At 49.5% G+C, this 25,112-nt stretch overlaps 8 protein-coding genes across 8 annotated transcripts; 3 read left to right on the top strand and 5 right to left on the bottom strand.

The window, feature by feature from the left end:
• Window positions 1–2,756: 2,756 nt before the first annotated feature.
• On the bottom strand, window positions 2,757–5,688 carry TGAM01_v202232 (serine endopeptidase; the record flags this gene model as incomplete). Its single annotated transcript, XM_018807177.2, has 3 exons — window positions 2,757–4,152; window positions 4,212–5,332; window positions 5,521–5,688. The coding sequence occupies 3 exons, from the start codon at window positions 5,686–5,688 to the stop codon at window positions 2,757–2,759; spliced, it is 2,685 nt and encodes an 894-aa protein (XP_018659685.2).
• A 295-nt stretch (window positions 5,689–5,983) lies between these two features.
• On the bottom strand, window positions 5,984–6,157 carry TGAM01_v202233 (hypothetical protein; the record flags this gene model as incomplete). The annotated part of the gene is made up of 1 exon (XM_024548952.1): window positions 5,984–6,157. The coding sequence occupies one exon, from the start codon at window positions 6,155–6,157 to the stop codon at window positions 5,984–5,986; it is 174 nt and encodes a 57-aa protein (XP_024406355.1).
• A 3,234-nt stretch (window positions 6,158–9,391) lies between these two features.
• TGAM01_v202234 (hypothetical protein) lies at window positions 9,392–11,674 on the top strand (the record flags this gene model as incomplete). The annotated part of the gene is made up of 4 exons (XM_024548953.1): window positions 9,392–9,431; window positions 9,493–9,968; window positions 10,058–10,453; window positions 10,679–11,674. The coding sequence occupies 4 exons, from the start codon at window positions 9,392–9,394 to the stop codon at window positions 11,672–11,674; spliced, it is 1,908 nt and encodes a 635-aa protein (XP_024406356.1).
• Window positions 11,675–12,157: 483 nt separating this feature from the next.
• TGAM01_v202235 (hypothetical protein) lies at window positions 12,158–12,796 on the top strand (the record flags this gene model as incomplete). Its single annotated transcript, XM_018807175.1, has 2 exons — window positions 12,158–12,235; window positions 12,293–12,796. 2 exons carry the CDS (start codon window positions 12,158–12,160, stop codon window positions 12,794–12,796), a joined length of 582 nt encoding a protein of 193 aa, XP_018659683.1.
• A 1,172-nt stretch (window positions 12,797–13,968) lies between these two features.
• TGAM01_v202236 (hypothetical protein) lies at window positions 13,969–15,936 on the bottom strand (the record flags this gene model as incomplete). Its single annotated transcript, XM_018807174.2, has 1 exon — window positions 13,969–15,936. One exon carries the CDS (start codon window positions 15,934–15,936, stop codon window positions 13,969–13,971), a length of 1,968 nt encoding a protein of 655 aa, XP_018659682.2.
• Window positions 15,937–18,351: 2,415 nt separating this feature from the next.
• On the bottom strand, window positions 18,352–19,601 carry TGAM01_v202237 (hypothetical protein; the record flags this gene model as incomplete). Its single annotated transcript, XM_018807173.1, has 2 exons — window positions 18,352–19,142; window positions 19,346–19,601. 2 exons carry the CDS (start codon window positions 19,599–19,601, stop codon window positions 18,352–18,354), a joined length of 1,047 nt encoding a protein of 348 aa, XP_018659681.1.
• A 1,348-nt stretch (window positions 19,602–20,949) lies between these two features.
• TGAM01_v202238 (hypothetical protein) lies at window positions 20,950–21,580 on the top strand (the record flags this gene model as incomplete). Its single annotated transcript, XM_024548954.1, has 2 exons — window positions 20,950–20,958; window positions 21,035–21,580. 2 exons carry the CDS (start codon window positions 20,950–20,952, stop codon window positions 21,578–21,580), a joined length of 555 nt encoding a protein of 184 aa, XP_024406357.1.
• A 112-nt stretch (window positions 21,581–21,692) lies between these two features.
• Window positions 21,693–24,535, bottom strand: TGAM01_v202239 (hypothetical protein; the record flags this gene model as incomplete). The annotated part of the gene is made up of 8 exons (XM_024548955.1): window positions 21,693–22,158; window positions 22,259–22,606; window positions 22,739–23,028; window positions 23,116–23,414; window positions 23,497–23,954; window positions 24,076–24,197; window positions 24,300–24,323; window positions 24,482–24,535. 8 exons carry the CDS (start codon window positions 24,533–24,535, stop codon window positions 21,693–21,695), a joined length of 2,061 nt encoding a protein of 686 aa, XP_024406358.1.
• Between the last annotated feature and the right edge of the window lie 577 nt (window positions 24,536–25,112).

The raw sequence follows: 25,112 nt of genomic DNA on the forward strand, positions 1-25,112 counted from the left end.
TCGATAGATTACGCAATAGAAAGATCGAGACATAATCCTTCGGCCTTCGTATTTGTTGTACGACTATTTCATGCGCTTTAGGCCGCTGGCTCGAAGGCTCACCGCTAGGTAGATGCTCTTTTGGGAAACGCGGTGTTCGTATTCTGAGAGGCCTTAAGCTTAACCTGGAAATTTGGGTAGCGCAGATCCCCCGGGATGTCGGTCGTTGGGGTGGCGAGGCGGCCGCTTCTGTCAAAAATAGTCCATCATGGCCGTAAAGGGAACATCAACTGGGCGGATTGCTCGGTTAAGGCTTGAGTGAAGCGTAACATTGAGGCTCGTAGAGCCTGACGCTGTGAATCTCAAGAGTATAAAAAGGGCAGACGTTTCCTGTTGAGATGATATTTAGAACAACCATCCAAAGCTCTCAAGATCTCAAGACTCACAACATCACTTCTTAACAACCTCAAAGGCATTCTTCAATATTTTCTAAAAGCAAATCCCACATCAATCAACATGAAGTTCACCACCACTGCTGTTGTAGCCATTGCTGCTTTCGTTGAGTCGGCTTCTGCCCTCGGCAAGGCCCGCGTTGTCAACAAGTGCCCCTACAGCGTCACTCTCTGGTCCGTTGGCAGCGCTATTTCTGCGCCAACAACCCTCGCTCAGGGTGGTTCATATGGCGAGACCTTTTCTCGCGATCCCGTCACCGGCGGCCGTGCCATCAAGGTCACCATTCAGTCCGACGGCCTCTACACCGGCAAGCCAGAGACCATCTTTGCCACAAATCTCCAGGACAACACCATCTGGTACGATCTTTCGGATGTCTTCGGCGACGCTTTCAACGGGAAGAAGGTGACTGTTTCAAGCGCAAACACTGCGTGCCCTTCAATTACTTGGTCAAACGGTGTTCCTCCTGCGGGAAGCCAAGTCAAGAACTGCGGCGCGGATAAGGATGTGACCCTGACGCTGTGTGCTTAGGCAACACACTAGCTAATGAAAGGGTATAAGTGGGATCATGATGTAATCTATAGAGTTGAGCCTGTTCAGGCGTGTGTTAGTAACGAATAATGACATGGGTTATGAAACTTCTGATCCGTCGCATATTTGGTGAAAACTCAGCATGTGTTCCCAAAGATAGACAATGGTTCGCAGAGCCGCTTAAACTAGTGTCATTGTAATCTGGGTTGTAAATTGGTCGTACGAGGGTAGGCACAGAAGAAGAAAGCTCAACTGCTCTGACTGGCAAGCATTGGCCTTTCATCGACAACTAGCGGCTCGTTGTATGCAAGTATTAAACTGGTAAAAATAGCCCTCCCAAAATCGATCGCTGTTGCTCTAGTATTGAAGACTAAAAAGGCACGCATTAAGCTCTCTTTCAATGCGATATGAATAACAGTGTATCAATTGCTGCGGTCATCGTGGTTCACTATTCAAGGCCCATTGCTGAATTCACCTGGTAGTTGCTAGGCTCGATCATATAGCCTGAGATGGTTGTAGAGACGTTTTAAAACAAACAATGAGTCGAGACTTGCATTTTCCGGCTGATAGCTGCAAAAATCCACTTCGGTTTGTCGACTTCGACCAAAAAAAATCTCCGATACTGGGAATCGAACCCAGGGCTGCTCGGCACTCGAAGAATGAGAGCGAGCGATGTTAGCCACTACACCATATCGGATGTCTTTCATACTGGTGGGTGTCAAATTTCATCCCATACGGCATCAACAGCACAGCCGTTTCGATGAGCATCTCTTCTCCCATCGGTTTGTCCTTCTTTTGTCCCATTTCGTGTATCTCAGAAAAAAGTTTGCGCTCCTTAAGTCGATAATACGCTGTTGGCATAGCCTGTGGCGTTTCTGGTACCTTCCGAAATGTCGTATATTCCACTGAGGGATCTTAGACATGCGCCGTTCAATGCTACCTTCCTTTGTTCTTCGACAAAATTGATGCAGTCGTTCTTCAACATTTGTTTAACTCCTCTTCTGATGAAACCTGAGGCGCGTTTCCAAGGCCAAGGAAAAAAGCGCAGGATAATAAGCGTTGAAAGGCTGTCAGTTCGAATGTTTGGTCGTCAAGAATGGAGGGGTCGGTGTTGGAAGTCCATAGGTGTATCATTGCTATTTGAACAGTACAGTGCCGAGCCACATGGCTTTCTGTCATATTAGTTCATATCCTTGACCATTTGATTGATTGAGAAACTACCGGGAAGTTCTGCTCAAGATAATCCCCAGCGCCGTCCTTGCCCAACTCTATTTCGTGGCTTATTCTTGTATATACCAGCCAGAGCGCAACAAAATCATTGATAACGGCTGAAATAGATTTGATGGGGATATCCGAATTTAGCAATCATTTGTACTGATAGTATGTGAAGAGTGTGGAGGTAAGAATGAGCCAGGTGAACTGCCAGCGTGGCATTGGTGGTGATGCATGCAGGATACAATCACGTGAGTGGATTTCAATGTTGTTCCCATCCGAAATCTCTAGTAATACTGAGCTTTAGCAACTGGTAAACAATATAATATCTTGTAATAAGATCCATAAATACCGTTTAATGGCGGAGGTTGATACTGATAGTATTTCTTGTTTATGTAGCGGATTTGGGTCACACGAGGTACTGCAAAATGCCTAGGACAGTATATACTTCAAAGTAACCAAAATATTGATCATCTAACATTCTTACATGTATATACAAACATTGAACGCTGGTTCAAAGCTTTTTAGCTATTTACATTTCTTCTTTCGTTAGAGAAGTGATGTTCATTCGTATCATCCACTCTCTACGTCGATGTCGCAGCAGCCGTCCAGTTGTAAGCCATGTTAAATGGCTGAGTGAGCATGCTCTCGAAATCGTTGGGATTTTTCACATCACCGTAGACCTTTGCCGCACGAACCAAGAATTGATAGGTTCCTGCAGGAGTGGCGATGCCTTCTTGAGTCATGCCAGTGTATGCAACAATCCACTCCCCCTTTGGAGCAAACGGGATAGGGAAGCCAGGCAGCGTGCCAACAATATCAGCACCCAGTACATTCGTTGTGTTCACCTTGGCCTTTGTATCGCCAACAGCGACGAGGTCAACTCGGAACAAGGGAGATCCAGCATCGATCTGAAGAAGAATTGCGGGATAATCAGGCAAAGGCACAAGAGTCTCGTTCCACACCGTCGAAGTCGGAACTGGTACGATATATGTATAGTTTGCAGGGACTGGGTCCAAAACAAAAACGGTTTCCCGAATCATGTAGTTGAAGTTTGTGTCCAATACTGGGAGCTTGGCTAGGCTGCCTACGACACCCAAGTATGGAATAGCAAGATTTTCGCCGCTCGTGGCGTTGAGGGTAATGAACCCGCTGTAAACAGGTACTTCCGTCGCATTCAATCCATGAGGAGGGGTCGCTACAACAGTGATAGCGGCTGAGCCTCCTGCTGGAACTGTGATCTTCTTCTGCGAAAAGGCAAGGCTGGCTGCAGCCCCATCGGCAATGGGATTCGGGAAAGGCGCAGAGTAGTGGCCAGTAGAGCCATTTCCAAATGTGTACATGGTGAGAGTTGGGTTGTGGCCGATCGTGTACGTGACACTTTTCTTTCCTGTATTCTTGATTGCGAAGCTCGTCTTCTTAACAAAGTTATCTGTGTCGTTGAAAGAAATGCTTGAAACGCTAAGTAGAGTTGTTGCGTGAGCAGCATCATAGGCCTGAGCTAGTCCACCGCCCTGCTGTGCAACAGGAGCAAGCTCATTATACAGCGTTGTCCCATCATAAAATGGCAACTGAAGAGCTGTCGATGATAACGCGTTCAATAGAGTCTTGGGGTCTTTGGTGCCTCGAGCTTCCATAAGCAAGGCATAAATCGATGCCATCAGTGGCGTGGCCATGGAAGTCCCACTGTCAACGGCGTAGCCACCTGCCCACACTGGATACGTGGAAAGAATAGAGCCTCCTACTGTCGAGATTGAAGGGTTGACATCTGCTTGCCATGTTGGACCCCAACTAGTGAAGGTGTCGATGGCGTTGGGATTGGTAGGATTGGGGAGGAAACTTGAGCCCTGGGGTGCAGATGCCGAGTCGAAAAAGGTAAGATACAGGTCTTTGCCGCTATCTAATTGATCAATCCAGATTTGGCCTTGCAGCTGAGTAGTCATTCCGAAGCCTACGGCGTCCGAGCCAGGGGCGTAAGCGCTGTAAATAGAACGTATTAGCTCAATCCAACCGCTGAGAAGAAACAAAAGTCGACTTACTGCCCTGGCGCGTCGAGCCAGTACAAGATATACTTTGCATTATTGTTCTTTGCCAGGAACTCTGCAACAGTCCAAGTATCGCAAGGGCCAAGAGTGTACTGAACAAGAACAATGTAGCCACTTAGATCCGCCGGCGCGTTGCTATTGAGAGGATTGCAAGAGGCAAAGGTGCCATCTGTGGTGACGTTTGGAGTAATTGCGAACAGTGGCAGAGTGATATTCGGAAGCGGATTTTCTCCGTTTGCGTAAACGAATGGAAGCTGGCCAGTTGTGGACGTTTTATCCGTGTTTACATATCCAACGGTGCCGTAATACGGTGTCATTGAATTCTCGACAGACGATACTGCTGTCACTCCTTTGCCATTGGCCGGAGTGCCTGCGGTGAACAGTCCTGCCGAGCCCGAATTGCCGTTAGCAACAGCAACTGGGACGCCAGCATCTACGATTCGTTGCAAGAGAACTGAGAAGGGATCTTCCGTCCAACCGGATGCTCCACCAAGCGAAAGTGAGAGAACATCTGATCCGTCCTCGAAAGCCTGACTGGCTCCAGCCATAGCAACATCGGCTCCAACATCACCAGTACAGCCAAAGACTCTGTACATGCCAATCTCTGCTCCGGGCGCAGCACCGATAATTCCAACGGGATTTGATCGAGCACCAATGATGCCAGTGACGTGTGTTCCATGGCCAGTACAGTTTGCGTATGGCTCAGGTCCAGGAACAGGAGTATTGGTGCCATCGTAGTTGTCACCAACCAAGTCTTTTCCGTAAGTAACTACACAGCCTTTGCCAAAACATCCACCCAGAGCAGGGTGGTTGAAATCAACTCCAGTATCGATAATACCGATCTTGATACCCTTGCCCGTGATCCCTGCATTGTGAAGCTTATCGATCTGAACTGCAACGTGGGGCGAATAGGTGTCGTTAGACTTTGCTCGACGGATGATATTTGCAACTTCATCTGAGTGGCTAGAATCACCACTTGGAGCAGTAAGTGTTGAGTTATCAGGGCGCTTCAGCAGATGAATCGGCCAAGCTTGCTTCACCGAAGGCACTGATGCAATCCTGGCAGCCGTTGACAATGGATCCAGACTAATGGAACTCAGCTGGAAAGAAGCTCCCTTAAAAAGAGTGGAGTTGAGGCTCAGTCGTTTGGTTGCAGAAAAGCCGTGTCGATGAAGATCGCTAAACAACGCGGTTTCATCCTTCTCACAATCATGTTAGAAACGGAATGACCTTATTGCGAAACGGACGAACAGTGCACTCAGAAACGATACCACATGAAATGGAAGATGGTGCAGAAACTTACATTCTCATCTTCAAACTCAACAATGTAGGCACCCGGAACGAAAAAAGATTGACTTTCCTTTGTCCACTTTTGTCCTTTGGATACTCCTTGGATACCTTGAGCAGCTACACCAGGTCCATCTGCCAGAAGCAGGCCCAAGAAGGGCAGCAAGCGTAAGTACGCCACCATTCTGTCTTCGCAGCAGTTGCAAGCTTTGGACTAGCAGTTATATGCAACCTTGGCTGGCCCGAGAGAATGGCAGAGAGGGGAGCTCCCTTTAAGCTTATATACTTGCATAGTTGGCGATCCAAAAAGTAGTGCCATACCTGATGCCTACCAGCGCCTGTAACGTCCCATTTGCGTCCTCATTCTCAATGAACGTCCATATAGTTGACATGGTGAGCTGCCGTTTACGATAGGTTTGTGGAGTCTTGGTTTCCCAGCAGTTGGCCAAAGAGTGCCTGCACTTCCGAATGCTACCGTATTATCGTACATGGATAGCACTAAATAGTAGGTCGTGGTAATATACCATCGCCGGTCTTGCACATTCAGGTACAGCCAATCCGTGGTGTGACATGACAAGTGCAAATAGGCCTCCAGTAAGCCCATCACCATTTAAAAAGGAAGGTCGGATTGGATCCGATACCTGTGCCAACATCTTTGTATAGTATCTGCGTGTATTCCGGCGTCTCCAGTCAGCACTCAGCGACCTTCTAAATGGGGACGTAGAAAGCTAACCTTGACCAGGCATAGGGCTTAGCTTTGTCTGCTTGTACAAATCACGGAATTTTTGGTACCTATTTTGACATGAGTTCATCCTACGGGTATTATTCTGTAAATTGCTTCGTGGTATCGTTTATGTTGTGGGGCAGAAAGACCCTGGTTTTGGAACCAAAGATGATGCGATTCTTGAATAAAGCGGTTGTACTGGTGCATCAGAACGAGTTGCGCAATATTAGGCATCCAACCTATGGATTGTGACTCAATGGAGATAGCCAGCGAATACAAGAGAAGGTATATCTGTTCTTGACCCATGGCAAAGCCCTTGTCCACCAAAGACTGGAAGAAACATTGAAGTTTGTACTTGTCCCGATCCTGCTGTCAAGCATATTGGGTAAAATATCTTAGGCGGCATTGAAGAAGATAGTCTACTATATCCTCGTATAGTCTTCAACGTCATATTCGAGCAGTAAGAATTCCTTCATAAGCCTAGTATTGCCCTTTAGCAGATGGCGCCACCGCGTTGCCTGGATGCCATGCGTGTAAGATCACGCTAATACATTCTCGAAGAAGAGTTGCATGTCAAAGAGGTCATTTTCTGCAAGTCAAATATGGGGGAAATTATCTGTGCAAGGCCTGTATTCGGCTTGGGTAGCATGCTTGTATGCATCCGTATATGCCAGAGGTGGCTGAGAGGCTTTGAATCCGAAAAATACTTGACGGGACCAAAACCATGCGAGCCAGATCCCATCCCTTTCTGTAAGTCTGGATTGGTGTTTGCGCAGTGAAAAATATCCTGGCTGTGCCATTCGCCATGTGATTTAGCTTCGGTGCTTTCAAGCAAATCACTTGTTGGGAGAGCCTCATAAACTTTTGAGCGTGTTGTTGGATATCCATGTGTTAGTCCCCGTTTGGCAAGCGATTGGCGGCAATGATAGGCTAAAGACAAGCCGTGGAGCATCGATGAGCTGGTGGTACAGTACACAATAATAAGTGCAAATGACCTTAGAAGATAAGCCAATAAGCTAACTCGTCCAATTCGGGAAGAAAAGGCTCGTTTCTTCTTCCTGTTTAAGCCGCTGGTGATAGATCATTTTTGAGTTGACTATTTTGTCTTGGCTTCTTTGGACATTATGGATCTTGATCAGCCTTCTTTGTAGGTTATATCAGGGTCAAGGCTTCTGAACGGCCCAGGCTTCTCCACTATCCAGTTTTAATCGAAAAGAGCATTTCTTCAAGAGAAGAAAAATAGTTGCTGTGATTAATCTGTCCTGCACGCTGTACTCTAAATACAACTCCTTGCAAAGTGAGGCTGTTCTCGTTATGACAGGTGGGATTGTGCCCAGGAATTCGACAAAATTTTGATGCGTGCAGAATTGTTGGCTGCCATATTTGGGCTGAAATTGGATCTAAAATCCGAATATCGAAATCAAGCGCGTAACAAAGAGCGTGAGCTTAACCAATTGGCAGTCGAGCCATCGATCGCCAGCCATAGGCACTGTCTCTGCACAATGACCGTCTTTTCTGGCTGCAAGATAACACTGTACGCGAGCAGCAGTTTCTCCATGCGTGGCACAATAGTTTCTTCATGTGTGGCACAGCAGCTCTTTCGGACTCAGTACATCTAGGTAGGCGTCTTGATATCGATGAAAAGGGGGGCGCCCTCAGCCGTGGCGGCTGAAGAAATGCCATGGATTGCCAAGTTAGAATCGATCCACAAAATTGCTGCACTCTAGAGCTAGAGCTCTCTTCTTGTCTAGCGCTCCGGAAGAAGATGTATCCCATTACGAGGCTCTGTTGTTGTCTTTGGATCTCGAAAAGCGGAGTGTAGCTGAATGCGGTCGAATGTCGGCGCCCTCTATTCGTAACGTAGTCGGATCGCCAGGACCATCTATCTCGAACAACTGTTTCTATCTTGATAGTCAGAGAATGCAACAATTAACACTTCGAGAAGACATACCAAGGTGATACAGCATTAGACAAAGTTCGAGGACAAAGCAAGTATTCAGGCTACTCGACTTTTGCGCCTCGAGATGCTGTCAAAAACAAGCTTGTCCATCATCAGGCTATTGGAAATGTTGCCCTTGATTTAACAGAACCTCTTCCTATTGCGTCGTTCTTCGGCTCGAGTTGTTGGATGAGCTTGTGGGGCGGCGAAAGAATTGCGTCTTCAGTGACGAACAGAGTTACCCATTTGCAGCCAAAAGGACTGACAAGACGAGAGGTGGTGATGGGGATAAATGAACATGAAGACGGCCATGGAGAGGCATATGGGAAAGAGAGAGTAAAAAGGCGGCTGTTTGAGTTCATGCTTTATGAGCTATGGCAGGAGCAGTCAAGGCCCCCAGTTGACAGCTGACTTCAAGACTGTCAACGCAAAAGCACAGTGCCCCGATATAGCGGTGTCCTGCAGTCACCAAAACCTCTTCCAGCTTTTCTTCATCTTTAGATCAAACAAAAGTCCATCGAAGGAACGTTTACCAGCCTCATTTTGGCAGCTTCTCAGCTACAGCTCTCATCTCGGCTATGCGGCTGCCGATAGCTTCAAGCCCAAAGTCAACTTCGTACTAGCCTGCCGAAGCAATAGGCGATCCGGAGACCGATCTGGATATGTGACCCCCACTTCACCAGTTCGCGATTTGGGCCGCTTCGTCTCAATTTTTGTGTTATGTCAACAGTAGTCAATTTTTGCTGTGTTAACAGTATGACCGAGCAATTCGACGCGCCTCTTTGTTACAGCCATAATAGAGGGAACCCGAAGAGGATATTGCTACGGATGGAATATATAACTTGACAACTCTTTCTGTCCTCGGAACGTAAAACATGATGACGAACTTTCTATCAAGGTGAATATATAAGTAATCTAGATGTCCGATATCATTGGTGGAATTGACTGACACAGCAACAAGCAGACTGGATCCCTTATCTATCACGGTACTCTTCGCGCTTAATTTGTCGTCAATCCCGGCTAAAACTCCGCTTCAACCCGGTCGTTTACCCCCATGGGGTTGTTAATTGTAACGTTACGCAGTTTAATTGATGATCGGTGAAGATGATGGTCAGATTGAGAGCATCATGGCGTTCCTATTTATGGATTATGACGGCCTTTTTCGGCATGAAGAGCATTATTTGAAGAGGCCAATGCTGGGTGAAGAGAAGCATTGTCGCAGCAATGAGGTTCCTCTTAGTGGCCGTGGGATTGGTTTCCCTAGGTAATATTCCAGATCAATATTCCCAATCTAGAGTTTGGTCTAGTTCTAACAGAACAGATAGGTCGCGCGCAACTTCTTGGAATCCCGACTGTGCCATTCAACATCACCTCTGACAAGACATTTGATTTGAGAAATCTCCACACCATCATCGTTGACCTCTCGCATTCTTCTACTCGTGACCAAGATGGCCTTACCTTGATTCCTCCTTCGCTGTGGGAGTTTGCAGAGACTTTCCAAGGTGATCTTGCCGGCATCGGAGTCAATACAGTGGTGCTTCCGGGCATCAAGGCCATTTCAAATGCAATCTACCTTACACTTGATAATGACAAGTCGCAATTCGTCAATGCCGCGGGAAACAAGACTTCAGAAGGTTACCGTCTCTCCGTGACTTCTTCGGGAATCACCATCAGCGGCGCGAGTCCTCTTGGAGCATGGTGGGGAACGCGAACAGTCCTGCAGCAGGCGTTGATCAACGATAAGAAGCTGAAGATTGGAACGGGAGTTGATTCTCCAGGATGGTCCGAGAGGGGCATGATGGTAAGTAGCTCACAAAAAAAAAAAAAAGAGTCCACAGAGTAGCTTGTCTTGGGAAGATCTAACAATTTTGCTGTCATTTGCTTGCTCAGTTGGACGTTGGCCGTCATTATTACCCAGCAGATTTTCTCGGAGAGCTGTGCTCTTATTTGTCATTCTTCAAGCAAAATGTTTTCCATCTTCATCTCAGCGACCATGTCTGGGATCCCGCCAAGCTCGGTAGCCATGAACTTGCTCTCGAGCTCTACGCAGGTTTCCGTATCGCCTCCACAGATCCAGCAGTTGCCGGTCTCGCACGTCCAACAAACGAAACATACAGCCCTTCTGTATTCGATAACTTGCAGCAAAAATGCGCAAGCCGTGGCGTAACTATCTTGCCCGAGTTTGAGTCGCCAGGACACTCGATGGCAACCACAGATTGGAGGCCCGAAATTGCACTGTCTGACTTTAGTATGCTGAATCTGAGCCATCCGGAGACGCTCCCAACGGTCAAGTCTTACTGGAAGGCTGCGATTAACAACTTCCACTCCAAGATTGTGCACATTGGTGCGGACGAGTACGACAGCAACTTTATCAACGAGTACAGCACTTTTGTCAACGATATGAGCGAATACATCCAGTCCATCTCGGGTAAAAGCACTCGTATCTGGGGCACTTTCCCACCTTTGCATGCTCCAGGCTCTGTCAACGTCAACAAGGACGTGACGGTTCAGCACTGGCAGATTGGCCAGGATAACGGACTATTCGACTTTATCGACAACGGCTACACCATTGTTAACAGCGACGATTACTTTTACCTGGATCTCAAATATTCAGATGGCAACCAATATCCTAAAGAGCTCGACATCCAGCGCGTCTTCCACGGATCTCCCGACGGCAGTGCATTCGCGCCCAACATTCTCGACGCCGCCAACGCAACCAACAACCCTCCTCGAGACAGCCCCAACGTGCTGGGACATTTGGCTGTTGTGTGGAATGACTGGGGTCCAAATGCCAGCACTTACCACGAGGCTTACTACATGATTCGCAATGGTTTGCCAGCTCTAGCTGACAAGCAATGGGGCGGCTCACTACGAGAAGAGGACTATGCTGGTCTATTTGCCACTCTCCAGCCTGCAGTGCCGGATCAGAACCTCGACCAGCGGATTCCCTCCAAGGGCCCAACGATTCTGTCTTACGCCTTTGGCAGCAACATTGTATCGACTCTAACCGCCTCTGTCCGAGATAGTTCCGGGAATGGCTATCACGGCAGCCTCGAAAACGGCGCCTATGTGAGCGGCGGCGCTCTCCAACTCAACGGACGCAGCGCCTACCTCAAGACCCCTCTAACAAGCAAGGGACGCAACTACACGCTTTCGTTTTCTGTGCTTCCGAAATCCCATGGCGGAGCGCTCTTCTCAGGCCCAGACAGCAGCTTACTCAACGGCAACGGCACGTCAACCAACCTCATGCTCGTCGCCGACAACATTGCATATCCAGTCAATCTGACGCTGCCTCTGAACAGATGGAGCGACGTCAAAGTCGAGGCAATCGGGCCTCAGACATTCATCTCGCTGGGCACTCAACGCCAAGAAGTGACTATCTTGATGGGCATCTGGGGAGGATACATGGAGGAGGGACCGATGGCGATTGAGGCGCCACTTGCGGCGATTGGAAAGGGAATCAACGGGCAGATGAAGAATATCAAGCTGTCTAGTGACGTATTATGAAGCAACCTAGGTAGTTTAACAAACTTAATTGTAATTATGCTAGCGAGTGCAATCTGATTGGTGAAAGGTATGTCTTAGTGGTTCACTTGAGCGCCATATCAGTGAGTGAGGCTGACGCCACGATTGAGTTCATTGGCTCCTCCACATACAGAACAGAACTCTTTTTCTATTGCATTTCAAAAGCATGAGGTAGCGATTTTATCATCACCGTGCAGATCATACTTTATGTTTGAGATTAGAAGTAACCTGTCATATCTGTTCCATTACTCTCGCCATTTCGGTGGAGAGCGCATGATGTAATGCTCTGACAACGACACAACAACTATGAGCTCATCGACTCGCCTCCAATAGAATATATATGCTCCTGAACAAACAATGAAAACAATCTTAGAATCTCATCAAAGATTAAACACTTGACAATCATAGTCACATCAATTTCTTTATTATACGGAAAAAGCGAATCAACCTGAAAACACACTCATCATGTCTGAACATCCTGCGCACTACCAAGGCGAATTTCATGCTCGCAAGCCGGGATCTAAACCCATGATGAAAGGAGGCGTAAGTTATATTTTGTTATACTCAAAATTCTCTTACTGACAGGCAATTCTACTACAGCACCAACCTGGCATCAAAGTCGGCAACGACCGCTTCCCTGAATCTCATGTTGAACTTCATCCCCCCGGAACCGCCCCAGCCGAAGCATCCTTCCTACCAAACCCCTACTCAGAAATCCCCGGCCAGGCCAACAATCCCGAAGTGGACCCTTCCGGCCGGTCAGACCCCCTAGACTTCCCCGGCGCCACATCAAAGGACGTGAATACGGGCTACGGCCGTCCATTGCAGGGTCAAGAAGGTCGCGAGGTGGCTTCACAACTACCAGGAAAGAAACACACCGGCACAAGAATGCACCCTCGCGCCCGTAAGAAGGAGGGAACAGGATTGGGCGCCATAGCTGCGAATGCCAATGCTAGCGATCCTGTGAGAGAGCACGGATGGGACCTGCCAGAGGGCGTGGAGAGGGGCAAGAGAGGGAAGGCAAACCCGGAGTGGCCTGGTGCAGAGGAAAGGGTACCTGCAAACGCAGATGAGATTGCCGCAGAGCCGGGTTTTAAGAAATGAATGGGATTCAACAATTCGTAACAGAAGAGAAAAGGGAATAAAACAAGCATTGCATTTGTTTATGAGATTCATGCATTCATCCAAGTTCGTGATATGCCTTAGTCCTGCTCTCCAGTCGGATGAATTAATGGCAATATGTTCGGAATCGGCGTAACAATTGTCTGTTCAATAAGACATACACCAGCTCGCTTGTCCTATTTTCCTGCGGATGAAAGCCATGCAATGAATTCTGGAATCCTACGCCATCTTTGCCGGTCTCATATACATTACCACCACACCCTCAAATATCCCACACCAAAAACTATTTCTTATGCTCACAAAATAGTACTCCAAAGGCTTATACCCCTGCCATCCAAAGCTGGCCACCGCCAATAGCAGCAATATATACGAGCCCGCTGTCATTCAGCTCTTGCCCCTCCTCCCTCTCACATGAATGTTTCGTATCATGAAGTCAAACCCCCCGCGGAGTTCTTTCCAGCAGACGTCGTCATGTTTCACAAGCTTGTCCGCTTGTCAATCTATAGAGCCGCATCGGGGCCGCCGCGGCACGTCTAGCAGGGATGCAAAACGAGCGACAGCCGGCTGGTTCTCTCTGTTGTATTCGGGTGTAAGCGAAGCCAGAATCTAGAATGCTTATTGTTGCATCGAACGGATTTCATCCGATGGCCGTGCGCTGAGCGTGGCGAAGGTGCGTAAAAATGAACATGTAGGAAATGAGATTGGAAAATGGCATGTTCGTTATTGGCTTGGGATGGCCCATGTACAAAAAAAGGAAAGGCCTGATGAAGAGCAAATTCGCGAACACATTGAGACGATATACTAAGAAATGCGTAGTTATACGTGAGAATTCATAATTGAAAGAAAAAGAAGAAAGATCATGAGTTCCTCCAATATAGTAGCATTATCCCTCCCATCACGCAATGAATGCAGTGTTCGATACCAAAAGAAATAAGAACATCGCCAAATTTATCAAAAGAATGACAATACCCTCTGTAAATAGCCAATACGAGCTCACCTGCCAAACGTTCCCAAAACAAAATGCCTTCGCTCTCTCGATCGCATCCAAATCATGTATCTAAATAAAAACAAAAAAATTTCCCTCCTTTTGTTCAAACCATCCAAGGCTGCAGATGCTTCATGAATCTTGCTTCGTTGCCTTAATATGTCAACATTCAAGTGAAATCATAAGTGACCAAGCTCTCTCTCCCGTCCGATGTCTGCCGAAGAACAGTCACCCTCTGGTTATCAGTCCCAACCCAGTTCCGCCTATGCTCGGCATGTTCTGTCGAGGCAGCGTCTTCAGCATCGCCAGAGCCCCTATTCACTCGAGGCCTAACTTCAACACTCGTGCTATCGTGGTGTCCGTCCAGATCCCAGACTCGGATCTCATCGCCACGCTCGCTGACGCTAACAGCCGTGCCCGCTGGGGTGATGTCGGCGTCTGCAATACCCGAAGTATGACCATAGAGCTTCATGGCATTGGAAATGGCAAACGACTTTTCCGTTGCAGTGACGACAAAGAGCACAAGTGTGTTGTCATGCATGGTGGCCAGAAGATACGGGTGGCTGTAGCAGAGCTTGGCCGGCCCGCCCTCGTCGTCATCCAGGAACAAATCTGGAAAGTTGGAGCAGGTAGGGCACTTTGGCCGGTATTGGGTAGAGGTAACAAAGTGGCCAGTCTCAGCGGGCAGGGTGTAGGCAACGCGAGAGGTGATGACATCGGGCTTGGAGCTGCCCGAAGGCCGAATGTCAAAGTTCTGGATGCCGATGGCCCAGCCACCAGCAGTGTCGAAGGAGTAGGCGATGGAGGCAACAGCCGACGACTTGAGCTTGCGGAGAGACAGGACGAGAGGTTGTCGCGAGTAATCAGACTTGAGCGATGAGAGAACTTGGGGGTGAGAGAGAGTTCTGCTCTTGACAACCTCGCTGTACACCTGGAAGATGGATGGTTGTTCTTCTTCGGTTACATCGCCATCTTCAATGCCGTCATGATGTTGTGTAGCCTCTTCAACAAGCACAGGGAAACTACCTGCGTCAGCTGCAGCCGAAGCCAGCTCAGCCTCAGGCTCTGCTTTGGGCCGCTCAAATGAATACAGCGAGATAAAGCCCAGCTCTGCAGCCGTCAGGGCATAAGGATACGAGTAGGCCACCGACACAAGTCTGCCCACATAGCTCTTGTCCTGGCGATACAAGACAGACAACCTCCCCTCAGAGACAATCAGGCGCCAGATGCCAAAGGTGCCGTCGTTGAAGCCGAGCATAATGTCCAACACATCGGCAGAAAGCCTCCCCCCATCGAGAGCCAGCGCCGTGGGCACCAGACAGATGCCGTCATCGGTCTCGGTGGTTGTCTGCGCAATAGACTCTTGCGTGCGCAAATCCCAGGCACGCAGTCCGGCCTGCATGTCCACCGTCACGGCCAGGCCGTCCACGACCTTGACCAGGGTGCGCCGCTCCTCGATGGGCGTCAAGGAGAAGTTGACAGGGCTGACCTGGACGTGGCGCACCTCGCAGAGGCCGCGGGCCCAGTTGTGCCGCAGCCTGTACTGCTGCTTCCAGTCGACATCTGAAGCCTCCCGTGTCTTGCCCGACGGGTCTACCGGATTAAAGGGCGGCTTGATGGAGTCGATTTCAAACTCGGCTGCTTCAGCTTCAGCCAAAGACAACGATACGTCGGTGCTGCTGCGGTTGGCGATGCTGCTGGTGCCCGGTCCCGATTCGGCCCCCACAGACGCCGAGGCTGAGACATGGCCTCGGCTTTGTTGCTGTTCCTGTTCCTGGCCGGGAGCCTCGCGTATGCTGGGGACGCGGGCGTACGAGCGGTTTGCGACTTTCAGGCCCGGAATGCGGTTGGCGCGCGGCAGGATGAACCTGCGGTAGTAGTGCTGGCGCCACAGCTGCGGATCAGACGAGACTCTGTAGAACTGCCGCGACACGGCCGCCAGGTGCAGCAGCGTCTGCTCGTCGGCGTAGGAGAAGATGCGCAGCAGCAGCTCGTCGGACACGCCTCGGGTGACGTCGTACGCGGGCTTGGCGAGGCGCTGCCGCTTGGACGAGGCATCGCCGCGGCCGGGATGGAGAGGATCAGCGTTGCCGGGGTCGCTGTGCGACGCTTTTCTCTTCATGTTGTGGGAAGACATGGCCGTGTGTGGTGGAAGTGAGTCTGCGTGGAAGAGCCGGTAAGAAGGTGAGGATACGAGATGGAGAAGAGAGAAACAGGGGAGAAGAGAGAGAGAGAGCACGTACGTGAGTATATACAGAGGATGTGTTTGTGTATGTATATATGAGTATGTGCTGTTATGTGTTTGTAATGCGGATGAGGGGACAACAAGCACGGCGTAGTCTCTATGCGCTACAGACAGGCCTCTCTGCAAGCAAGTGTGAATAAGAGAAAGACACCATATATGCCTCCCAACGTCGTAGTTATCCCGGTCCTTGGCCTGCTGCTGCTCTTGGCTCGCCCTTCGGACAACAGCCACAAAAAAAAGCTCACAAGCGAGCCTCGTAGGGACTGCGGTGGAGCAAGGTGTGATGAAAACCGTATGTGAGGGACAGCAAAAGTGGCGTTTAATAATGAGAAGAAGAAAGATAATGAAATCTGACGAAGCAGAGCGGGAAAAGAGAAAAGAGAAAAGGAAGGGGGAGAGGAGAGAAAAACGACCTGACGGCTTTCTCTTCTCTCAAGGGAGGCAGAGACAAAAAGACAGACACCAGGGTCCAAAAAAAAAAAAAAGAGAGAAGAGAAATTGGAAAAGGACTTGCTCTTCGGTGACACGCAACGTGGGAATTTGGTGTTTTTGGAAGGGATTGAAATTCTGGGGTTCCAGATAAGCCACTTTTGTCTCAGGCACCGAAAGGGAAAATAGAACCGCTAAAATGACTGGATGCAAATCGCAAAAATACAGTTGAGCACGGCCACTAAAACGGGTATGTCACTATAATACGGGCTCAGGTGTGCTAAGAAAATCAATCGCTAGAGAGGCTGCTGCTGGTCGAGGTTCCCAAGCTCTGAATCAAGGGCGCTGGAAACTGAACTCGGGTCTCGCCGGGCTCTTATATAGAAGGGCGGCCCTTCCCGCAGAGAGGCTCGTTTGAGTGCTACAGTTGAGTAGCTTTTCGAGGCTCTTGATTTGTCGGGGTTTGCGGCATTGCGTCCGAAGCTGGTTGGGGCAATTTATCACAATTATTTATTTATTTGATTTTTAATGCAATATTTTTATGGCATTTTTTCGTTTCTTTTTTTTTTTCTCCCCTTTGCTCGAGCTATTATTTTCTCCTCTTACATGGCCCCTCACCTCCCTCAGAAACTCCATGTCCAGTCTCTTGCCCGGCATCCATCCCACACGCCGGCCAATCGCTAATGCAGCCGCTATCCAAATCCCACTGCAAAATGCTACACGCACCTCAATTTGATGGCACCGAACCCCCAGCCCCAGGTACATCTGATATGGCGTTCTCTGCAAGCAGGTACACGAAGCCACTGAGTAATGGCACTGCAGTAGTGTGTATTTGCCGTTTATAGGTCCTTGATCACTCTCCGTCCAAAACACCAAAAGAGGCCATCACGAGGCCGTTTCTTATCGTCTAATCGTCGTCTCCTCGATCAAGGAATCATCTCCTATTTCACATTCGTCGAAAAAGATGATAGTTTTAGCAGCTGAGAAATCCAAGACTTGTCTATTTTTCTAGTCCAACGGCAGGCTCTGCGCCGGCTTTGCCCCTCCCTGCTCAGAGTCGCTTCTAAAAGGAGACACCTGCAGGTACGCTTGTATCAGCCGCGGAGGCCAGAGCCAATAGACGGCCATAGAGGCAGTCCGAGCAGTGATTCAAGGTGCAAATTACATGCATGCTAGTAGCAGTAGTAGTAGCAGGACAAAAAAAAGAAAAGAAAGACATAAAACAGCGACCAGCATGCCATACCGCCTCCTGGCAGTCTGGGCAGAGCAGAACAACTCAACAGCCCCTCCCCTTGTTTATGCAGCTCAGCTCTCGGAGTTTTCTGGCTGGCCGTCGAGTTCAGCTCTGGTTTTAGCCTCTTCTCTTTTCTTTTTCTTTCTTTTCCTTTCCGGTGAGATTCCGCCCCATGATGGCCACCATGTTGTTTTGGAAATCTCTCCCAATCGCCTCCCTCTCTCCCTCTCATTCGCTTTAGGATACTCTCGCCGGCTTCTCCAATTTGCCACCCTCGTCTCCGCCTCTTCTCGCGCTCCCCATCCACACGTTCGAATTCGTCCCGAAATGAAATATATAAATAAATAGTAGATGGACAAATCATCTGCTTGGAGTAGTATCCTCCCGGTGCTTCGGATGGGCCTTGCCCGTTCCCCTAGCGCAGATCATCCGCATATTGCCGTGCTAAGCCGTATTCACGACTCCGACTCATAACCCTCCTCGAAATGCCCTCCCATGCCCATGCTCAGCGCGGTGCTTGTACGTACGTGATGCTCGTATAAAAGTCGTGTGTATTCATTCGTCGTCATTGTCGTCATTGCTTGGCGTAGCTGTCAACCCCTGGCCGGTGCTGCTTCCACCGTCCAATACCATGGCCCCGATCCTCAGAGATGGACTTTGGCAAACAGATCGTCGTACAACTTTCCAACCCATCCTTCGGACGCTCCAGCTCGCGCAACAACGCCCAGCCCTCCCACCGCCCACAGTGCAGCGGCGGCCACCACTGCAGCCTGAATCGCCAGCCAACGCCGCCTGCGCTGGCGTTTGGTCTTTTTATCAACCGCAACTGCTTGGCTCCCCCACCAGCCACTTGTCGAGGGTGCAATTCCGAACCACTTGGCCAGGCCCCAAACCATATGGCCGCATCCGATACCAATCAGACCCCGGTAGGCAGTGGCTGCAATCAGAGGGTGCCTGGCGAAGCCGTGGGAGACATAGGCCAGTCCGATATTGGAGCTATCTCCCTCCATGACCAGGGGCAGGATTCTGTTCATAAAGACATGGGCACCATAGAAAGCCGTGTAGACGTAGCCAGACCAAGAGATCCAGCTCACCTGCGGCCAGAGTCGAACCGAAGAGCGAGAGGAAGACGTTGTACTGTCGGTTCGTGAGCTTATCAGCGAGAACATGCCCGGTGTCGATCCTCCATATCTTCGTATGTTTTCCGATCTCCTCAGCAGGCGTAGAGCAATTCCCGAGCCAATATGCATCAGCACCGGCAAGCCAACCAGCAACGGCTCCGTAATAGATGTCTGGTAGAGCTCCCGGCCCATGAGTAGGTAGGTTTCCGAGCCGGCCACGCTTCGTGTAATCGCCGGAAGGAGAGATACATTGGCCAGGTGCAAGGTGGTGAACATGGACACAGCATAGCTGGAGTACTTTTGCATCCGGGTGACTATTGACAATGCATCATCAGAGGCAGGTTAGCATAAGAACACACAGGATACAACATACACACCCATACGCCACCACCCAAACCAAGGATACAATGTACAATGCATGAAACCAAGCCGAGTGAAGCCAATAGAAGGTGCAAAAAGCAAAGTGAAAGCGGAACGCAAAGGAAGCCAATCAGGGGTCATCCAGGGCAAAACGAACGGTAGTAGATGGCGCCGTGGCCGCTGCCACTCAGCCCCGGGGCCATGGTCGAGCCAGACTTGATGCTGCCCACACTTCGGTCAACAGAGGCGCCATCCGAAGCCAGGTATTCCATTGGATTCTGCTTTTCAGTCGGCGTATCTCCGTCAGAGTCCATGGGCGCAGGATCAAGCTGGAGCAGCGAAATAAAAGTCGAGTTCGAGTCCCTCCGATCTCGCCGGGAGCGCAGGCTCTCAGCGTCCCAATCGCTCTCCATGGCGATTGGCAGGTGGTTTTGAGGCTTCTTGCGTGTTTTTCCTCCTTGCCTGGTCCTTTTGAAATTCCCTCTTTCGATTTAAGTCTGTGGAAAGATTCCGAATTAAAGACGAAAATGTCCGAGTAAGACTTGCATATGTGCTCAGTCCGAGCAACAGGCCATTACCACCTTATGTTGGGAAAAAAAAAAAAATCAAGGTACCAATGGCAAAAGGCTGGGGGGACCAATAGCGAGGACTGCAATAGTATCATGGAGGGGTGAGTCTATGCCTATTGGGGAAATGGGCAGGTTGGAGCTGTCCGCCAACTTGACCTAAAGAGAAAATCAAACTGCAACCACATTGAACACTGGATTATGAGACAGAGCAAAGCGGAATAGAGATGATTGTGAACCTTCACAATAGAGCTCTTAGGTTTTTCTTGCCTTTTTTCAAGATTATATTACAAATAGCATCTTCAATCAAGTTTAATATTTCTCAATTGGGCGACTCGTACTGTCTTTGGCAACAACATCTCCCTACTTGAGTTGTTACTAGTAGTTGACCGCCGTCTCCAGCATCTTTACTCAAATCACCTCAGTCCGTCCACATCAGAATATCCTACTCTATTAGTTCTAGCATCTTATTCAATCCAGCATAGCCTCAATTACTCGGTGTAGCACCTTAAGGCGTCCAGCAACATGAAGCAGCTACTAAAGCATGTACGAACACGTATTTACACAACTTACGTCTCGCACATGCGAGTCAATGGAGTCTTTCCATGCAAGCCACACCCACTTGACGCTATATCCTATTACCGTCTTCTTCTCCCTTGCATGCCACCGCCCATAGCGAAATGAGCTGTCTAATTTGCTAAATCCAGCCATATTATCAATCCATCAAAGCCACTCCAAGCCCAAAGCTGAGGCGCGTAATCCTAACTCTTCTGCCTCTAGCAGTGCTTATAGCTCGGCCGTAGCGCTGCAAGGGAGCTCTCCCGCTGAAGCTGACCGCTAACGTGCGCCGTCAAGACAGCGGCCCTCGCCCTTTTACCTTGCCGGAACCCCGCACTCTTGGGCAAGGATCCGGCCAGTGTCCGCCAAGTACAGGGTACTGACGGCACGTCCTTCCAGGCACAGAAACGGCTCCCCCACCATAGCTTCCACGGAGCTCCGGGCTCCGAACTTCCGACAGCTACGCCTTTTGCTCTTCAATCGTTATCGCGATTGTCATCGTCATCACCAAAACGTTGCGAATCGCCAGCTTCAAGGCAGCGCATCCGCAAAAGCTGCGCCTCGCCCAACCGACAAGCGACGTTCTTTACCTCTTATACAATCTCCCTTTGACTCCAAATATCGAGCAGCAGTCAAAATGCCTCCTGTACGTGCAATTGTTTTCTCCCAGTCTCGTCAATGTCAGTGCGGCATCGCCAAAACTAACGCGTCTTTCTCTCCAGAGACACCAAACCCTCCCTCCAGCGCAGACCACCTCTGCCAAAGAGGCCCAGAAGTCCTTCTACTGCAGCCTCTGTTCCAAGGGCTACTCCCGCATGAACGACTATGAAGCCCATCTCAGCAGCTACGACCACAGCCACAAGCAGCGCCTCAAGGACATGAAGGCCATGGTGCGCGACCCCAACGCCGGCGCCAAGGCGAGAAAGGCCGAGGCCAAGGCAGACGGCATAGTCAGCATCAAGCTTGACCAAGATGCGCCCTCTTCAAGCGCTGGGAATGCCGGCGGTGGAGGCGGTGGCGGTTTCAAAAAGGGCGGCTTCAAGAAGACGGGCTTCAAGAGCGCTTTTGCGCCCGCAGAGCCAGCAGCTTCAGCCAATGCGCAACAAACAGATACAACCCATACACTGGCAGACCAACGGTCTGGAGGGCTGATGGAGACAGGAGAGACGGCTTCAACCCTGCCACTGGCGTATAAAAGCTCTCTGGTGGAGAGCGATACAGAAGACGAGGGATACGAGCTGTACGATCCAAGATTTCCCACTGATTAAGTCCGTCAGCATCAAATCGGATGCCATTTTCTATTAATGGGTATGAGAATACTACAAAAACGATGATACCTGGAATTTTCGTTTCTTTAAATCTCACATCAGCCCACATCCCCTACATCTCATCATCAGGCTGCATCCACCTATGGGAGTCTATCTGAGAGAGATCCTCTTCCAACAGGCCAATCATGTTGCGGCTACCGAAAAACCAATCAGCCAGCTGTGATACCTGGCCACTGCCTTGAGTCGGCACGCCAGCATCGTTGGTACTGGCATTGGCCATGACCTGATCCTCGTTAGGGATGAAACCCAGTTGGCTCAGGTACATCTCGAATTCGTCCCCGATGGAGATGGAGTTTTCGTCTTGCTGCTGCTGAGTCTTGGCTTCCACGTACAGCTTGGCGATATCAAACATGACTTTGCAAAGCAGGTAGAGCTTGTCAATGGGCTCTGAGAGCCCTTTTGCCCCTTCGAGCGAGTTGACAAAGTCTTGGAGAACTTTAAGATCTGCAAGCGAAGATGTTTCAATAACATAGCAGAATAAAACGAAAAATGGGGCAAAGGGTGTTAGTAAGAGGTTCCTATGAATATCACGATATAATCTCAGCATATAGCAACAAAGGACTTTGTGTACCCTTGGGGCTCCAAGGGCATTAGTTCCGTGGAGAAAGATATCCTTACCAGTGGATATACATGGATCGCATATAGGTGCTGATATCCATGAACACAACGCATTCTTGGTGTGTCTTCATGGCATGGCGTGCCGCATCCAGACACTCGTCGCAAAATCGAGTAATGGAGCCTTCTGGTGCCGGAATAACTCGATAGATGAGCGTCTTGGTGACATAGAACTGGACTTCGTCGCCTTTGATAAAGACATCTACAACTTCCGAAGTTCCTATCGATTTCAGCAGCGTATAGACTTTTTCGCGCGTCTCATCTGTTTCAATCTCCAGCTTGCTGCTTTCGGCAGCCAGAGCTTGGGCTCGTTGGATCAGATCAGCCTGAGGACTTGCTAGGGCGACCGGGCTATATCTGTACGAGCTCCATTAGCACTTGTGGCATAGGATAGAAACTCAGGAATCAAGGGAAAAAAGAAGAGGAGGGGGCTTTTACAGCTGTTCGTAAATCCGGCTCTGTAAGCTACTTATCTTGACCCACAAGGTCGGAAACGTCGTTGAGGTTAGATGATCAAAGCCGTTCACTTCAAACTCGCGTGGAATATCAATGTCACATTCTGCAATCACCGACGCTCGTCCAAGTCTTAGGCCCAAGCCCTTGTCCAAGGTATAGACGTGCCAGAAGACAATCTTCTTTTGCCGCGCAACAAGCGGAGGGTCGTTTCTGAGCGATTCTGTTCGATGGTAACCGCCTGCTTGGCAGAGCCAGGCTGCCATTGTGATGAGATGCCAGGCTACAGAGGGTCTGGAGACGTCGATAGCATAGAGGCACTATATGTAATTTGTTTTTAGTATCGAAAACTCATGACGCTCTTTACACGGGAGAGATGACTCAAGCATAGAAAGCATAAAACTCACCCCAAGCAGCAATGCCTGCACATTCTCAATCTTTGGCGACAGGAAAAGCGGAAAGTTGGCCAGCGTCGTCTCCAGATTCGTCTTGCAGATGATGACGTATTTGCTATACTCTTCTCGCACCGCTTCCTCTTTTGCCAGCGAGTGTTGCTCTACAAAGAGGTTATACAGCATGGCATTGACCACGGCAAAGGTAGCGTCTGGATAGTCCTCGGTAGGGAAATAGACGGCGCTGCAGAGCTCTGAAAAGTCCTTTATGCCGACTAGAGTGCAGAGGATGGTGAAAAAGGTAGGAGGGGCGGCTGGTGGTTGTGTTGTCGAGTTAGATATTTGCGAGCTTTCCTTCCTTTCTTTCTTTTCACTTGTTGGTAACTATAGACTTACTTTTGACATGTCTCAGAAGAGCAGCCACAGTTCCTTGCGGTGGCATCGCCAGCTTGCTCACTCCCCCCGGAGGAACGGGCTGCTGCAACGGGAAGCGAGGCCCATGGCTTATAGAACGCTTCTTTTGCATCTCGACGAGCTGGCTGAGATTGGTAAGAGCAGTCTCCATCTTAGGGTTCAGAGCTCGTAGAGGTGCTCTCTTGACAGCACGCTCAAGGAACTCGCTCGCAAAGGTGGTGTGCACGGTGAGCCCCGAGTCGCCGCCGAGGGCTGATTCTTCACTGGCGCTATCATAGTCGGCGTTGGATGAGGTGGTTTGGATGTTATTGAAGTCTGTTGTTGTCGTTGCTGGCGTGTGTATAAACTTGGAGGCATCTGTGGCTGTAGAACTTGAAATGTTCTTGAGGAGAGCTTCGATGTTACCTAGGCGGGTTTCGATCTGGTCAATCTTTCTCTCGCTGAGGAGCAGAGAACAAACTGGTTAGCAGCAGTGATATGACAGAACAAGAAGGAAGATAGCAGTTGATATCAATATGAGAGAAAGGTTCCAAGCATGTATGATAGATGGGATAGACGTACTATTGTGATGATATTAGAACACGTTGTCGTGGCTCCTTTGGTCGTTGCCCAGCACCAGTAGAAGTGCAGGTACGCTTCGCTGTTCTGCAGTTGGAACAAGGCCACTCTTTATCACAGCGAATCTATTGTTCCAATTTAGAAGCAAAGTCATCAGCTTGGTTCCCAGGTAAGAGGAACGATACGCCGTATATCGTGGCAGCGTCTTCATCAAACTTGCAACTCACCTTTTTAAGACGGCATTGGTCGCACTGAGGCGCAGTCATCAGCAACAAAGTCATGTTGAATCCAACCAAGATCCCACTGTAAGCTCCTTCAACACCCTCTCAGGGCACCTATCGTAGCATTACAGGCGATGCAGGGCATCTGCAGCCCGGAGATGGCATAATAATCATTGGCATGGACTTACAGCTCTGCGAGCGGATGGATCATCGGCGGCCGCGGACGGCGCGAGGTTCTGCATCGTTGGATCTTGGCTGGGATATTGGCTTTTAAGCTAATGCCGATAACAAAACATATGCTGGTGGTGGCTGAAACATACAATGTGGTAGCGGTCCTTTTATTCAGGACGAATTGTGATGTTTTGGTGTTTTGATTTACCCACCGCCCTTTCTTTGATTCAATCTGCCCTTTTTCATGAAGGAAGTGCAAAGAGAAGGTGAGCATGTCGTTCCCTATAGCATCCTTTACCAGGTACCGATATTAGGGCCTGTATGGAGCATGTTAGTGGCATATGGCTAATTCCGCAGCAGTTTCACCAGCTTAATTGAGAAAGAAGCGTTTACTAAGAAGAATATAGAATTGCTTTTCTTGAGTTCTAATTAATTCTAGATCAACTTTGTCGGGCGCAATCCGTTGAAGCGAGCCGCTGCCTTGACAGAGATTGATGAGTTGAAAGTATCGCTCATACTGCTGCCCCGTACAGGCAGAAGCTCTCTCCTGTACCTTAACACACTCAATGTGAGGCAAGGTACCTGCGGAGTTATCGCACATCCGCGGGGTCCGGCGATCTCAGTGGCTGAGGCGAGTTACGTATGAGC

The sequence above is a fragment of the Trichoderma gamsii genome, assembly GCF_001481775.2.
Source record: "Trichoderma gamsii strain T6085 chromosome Unknown Scaffold_5.2, whole genome shotgun sequence".
Taxonomy (NCBI): Eukaryota; Fungi; Ascomycota; class Sordariomycetes; order Hypocreales; family Hypocreaceae; genus Trichoderma; species Trichoderma gamsii.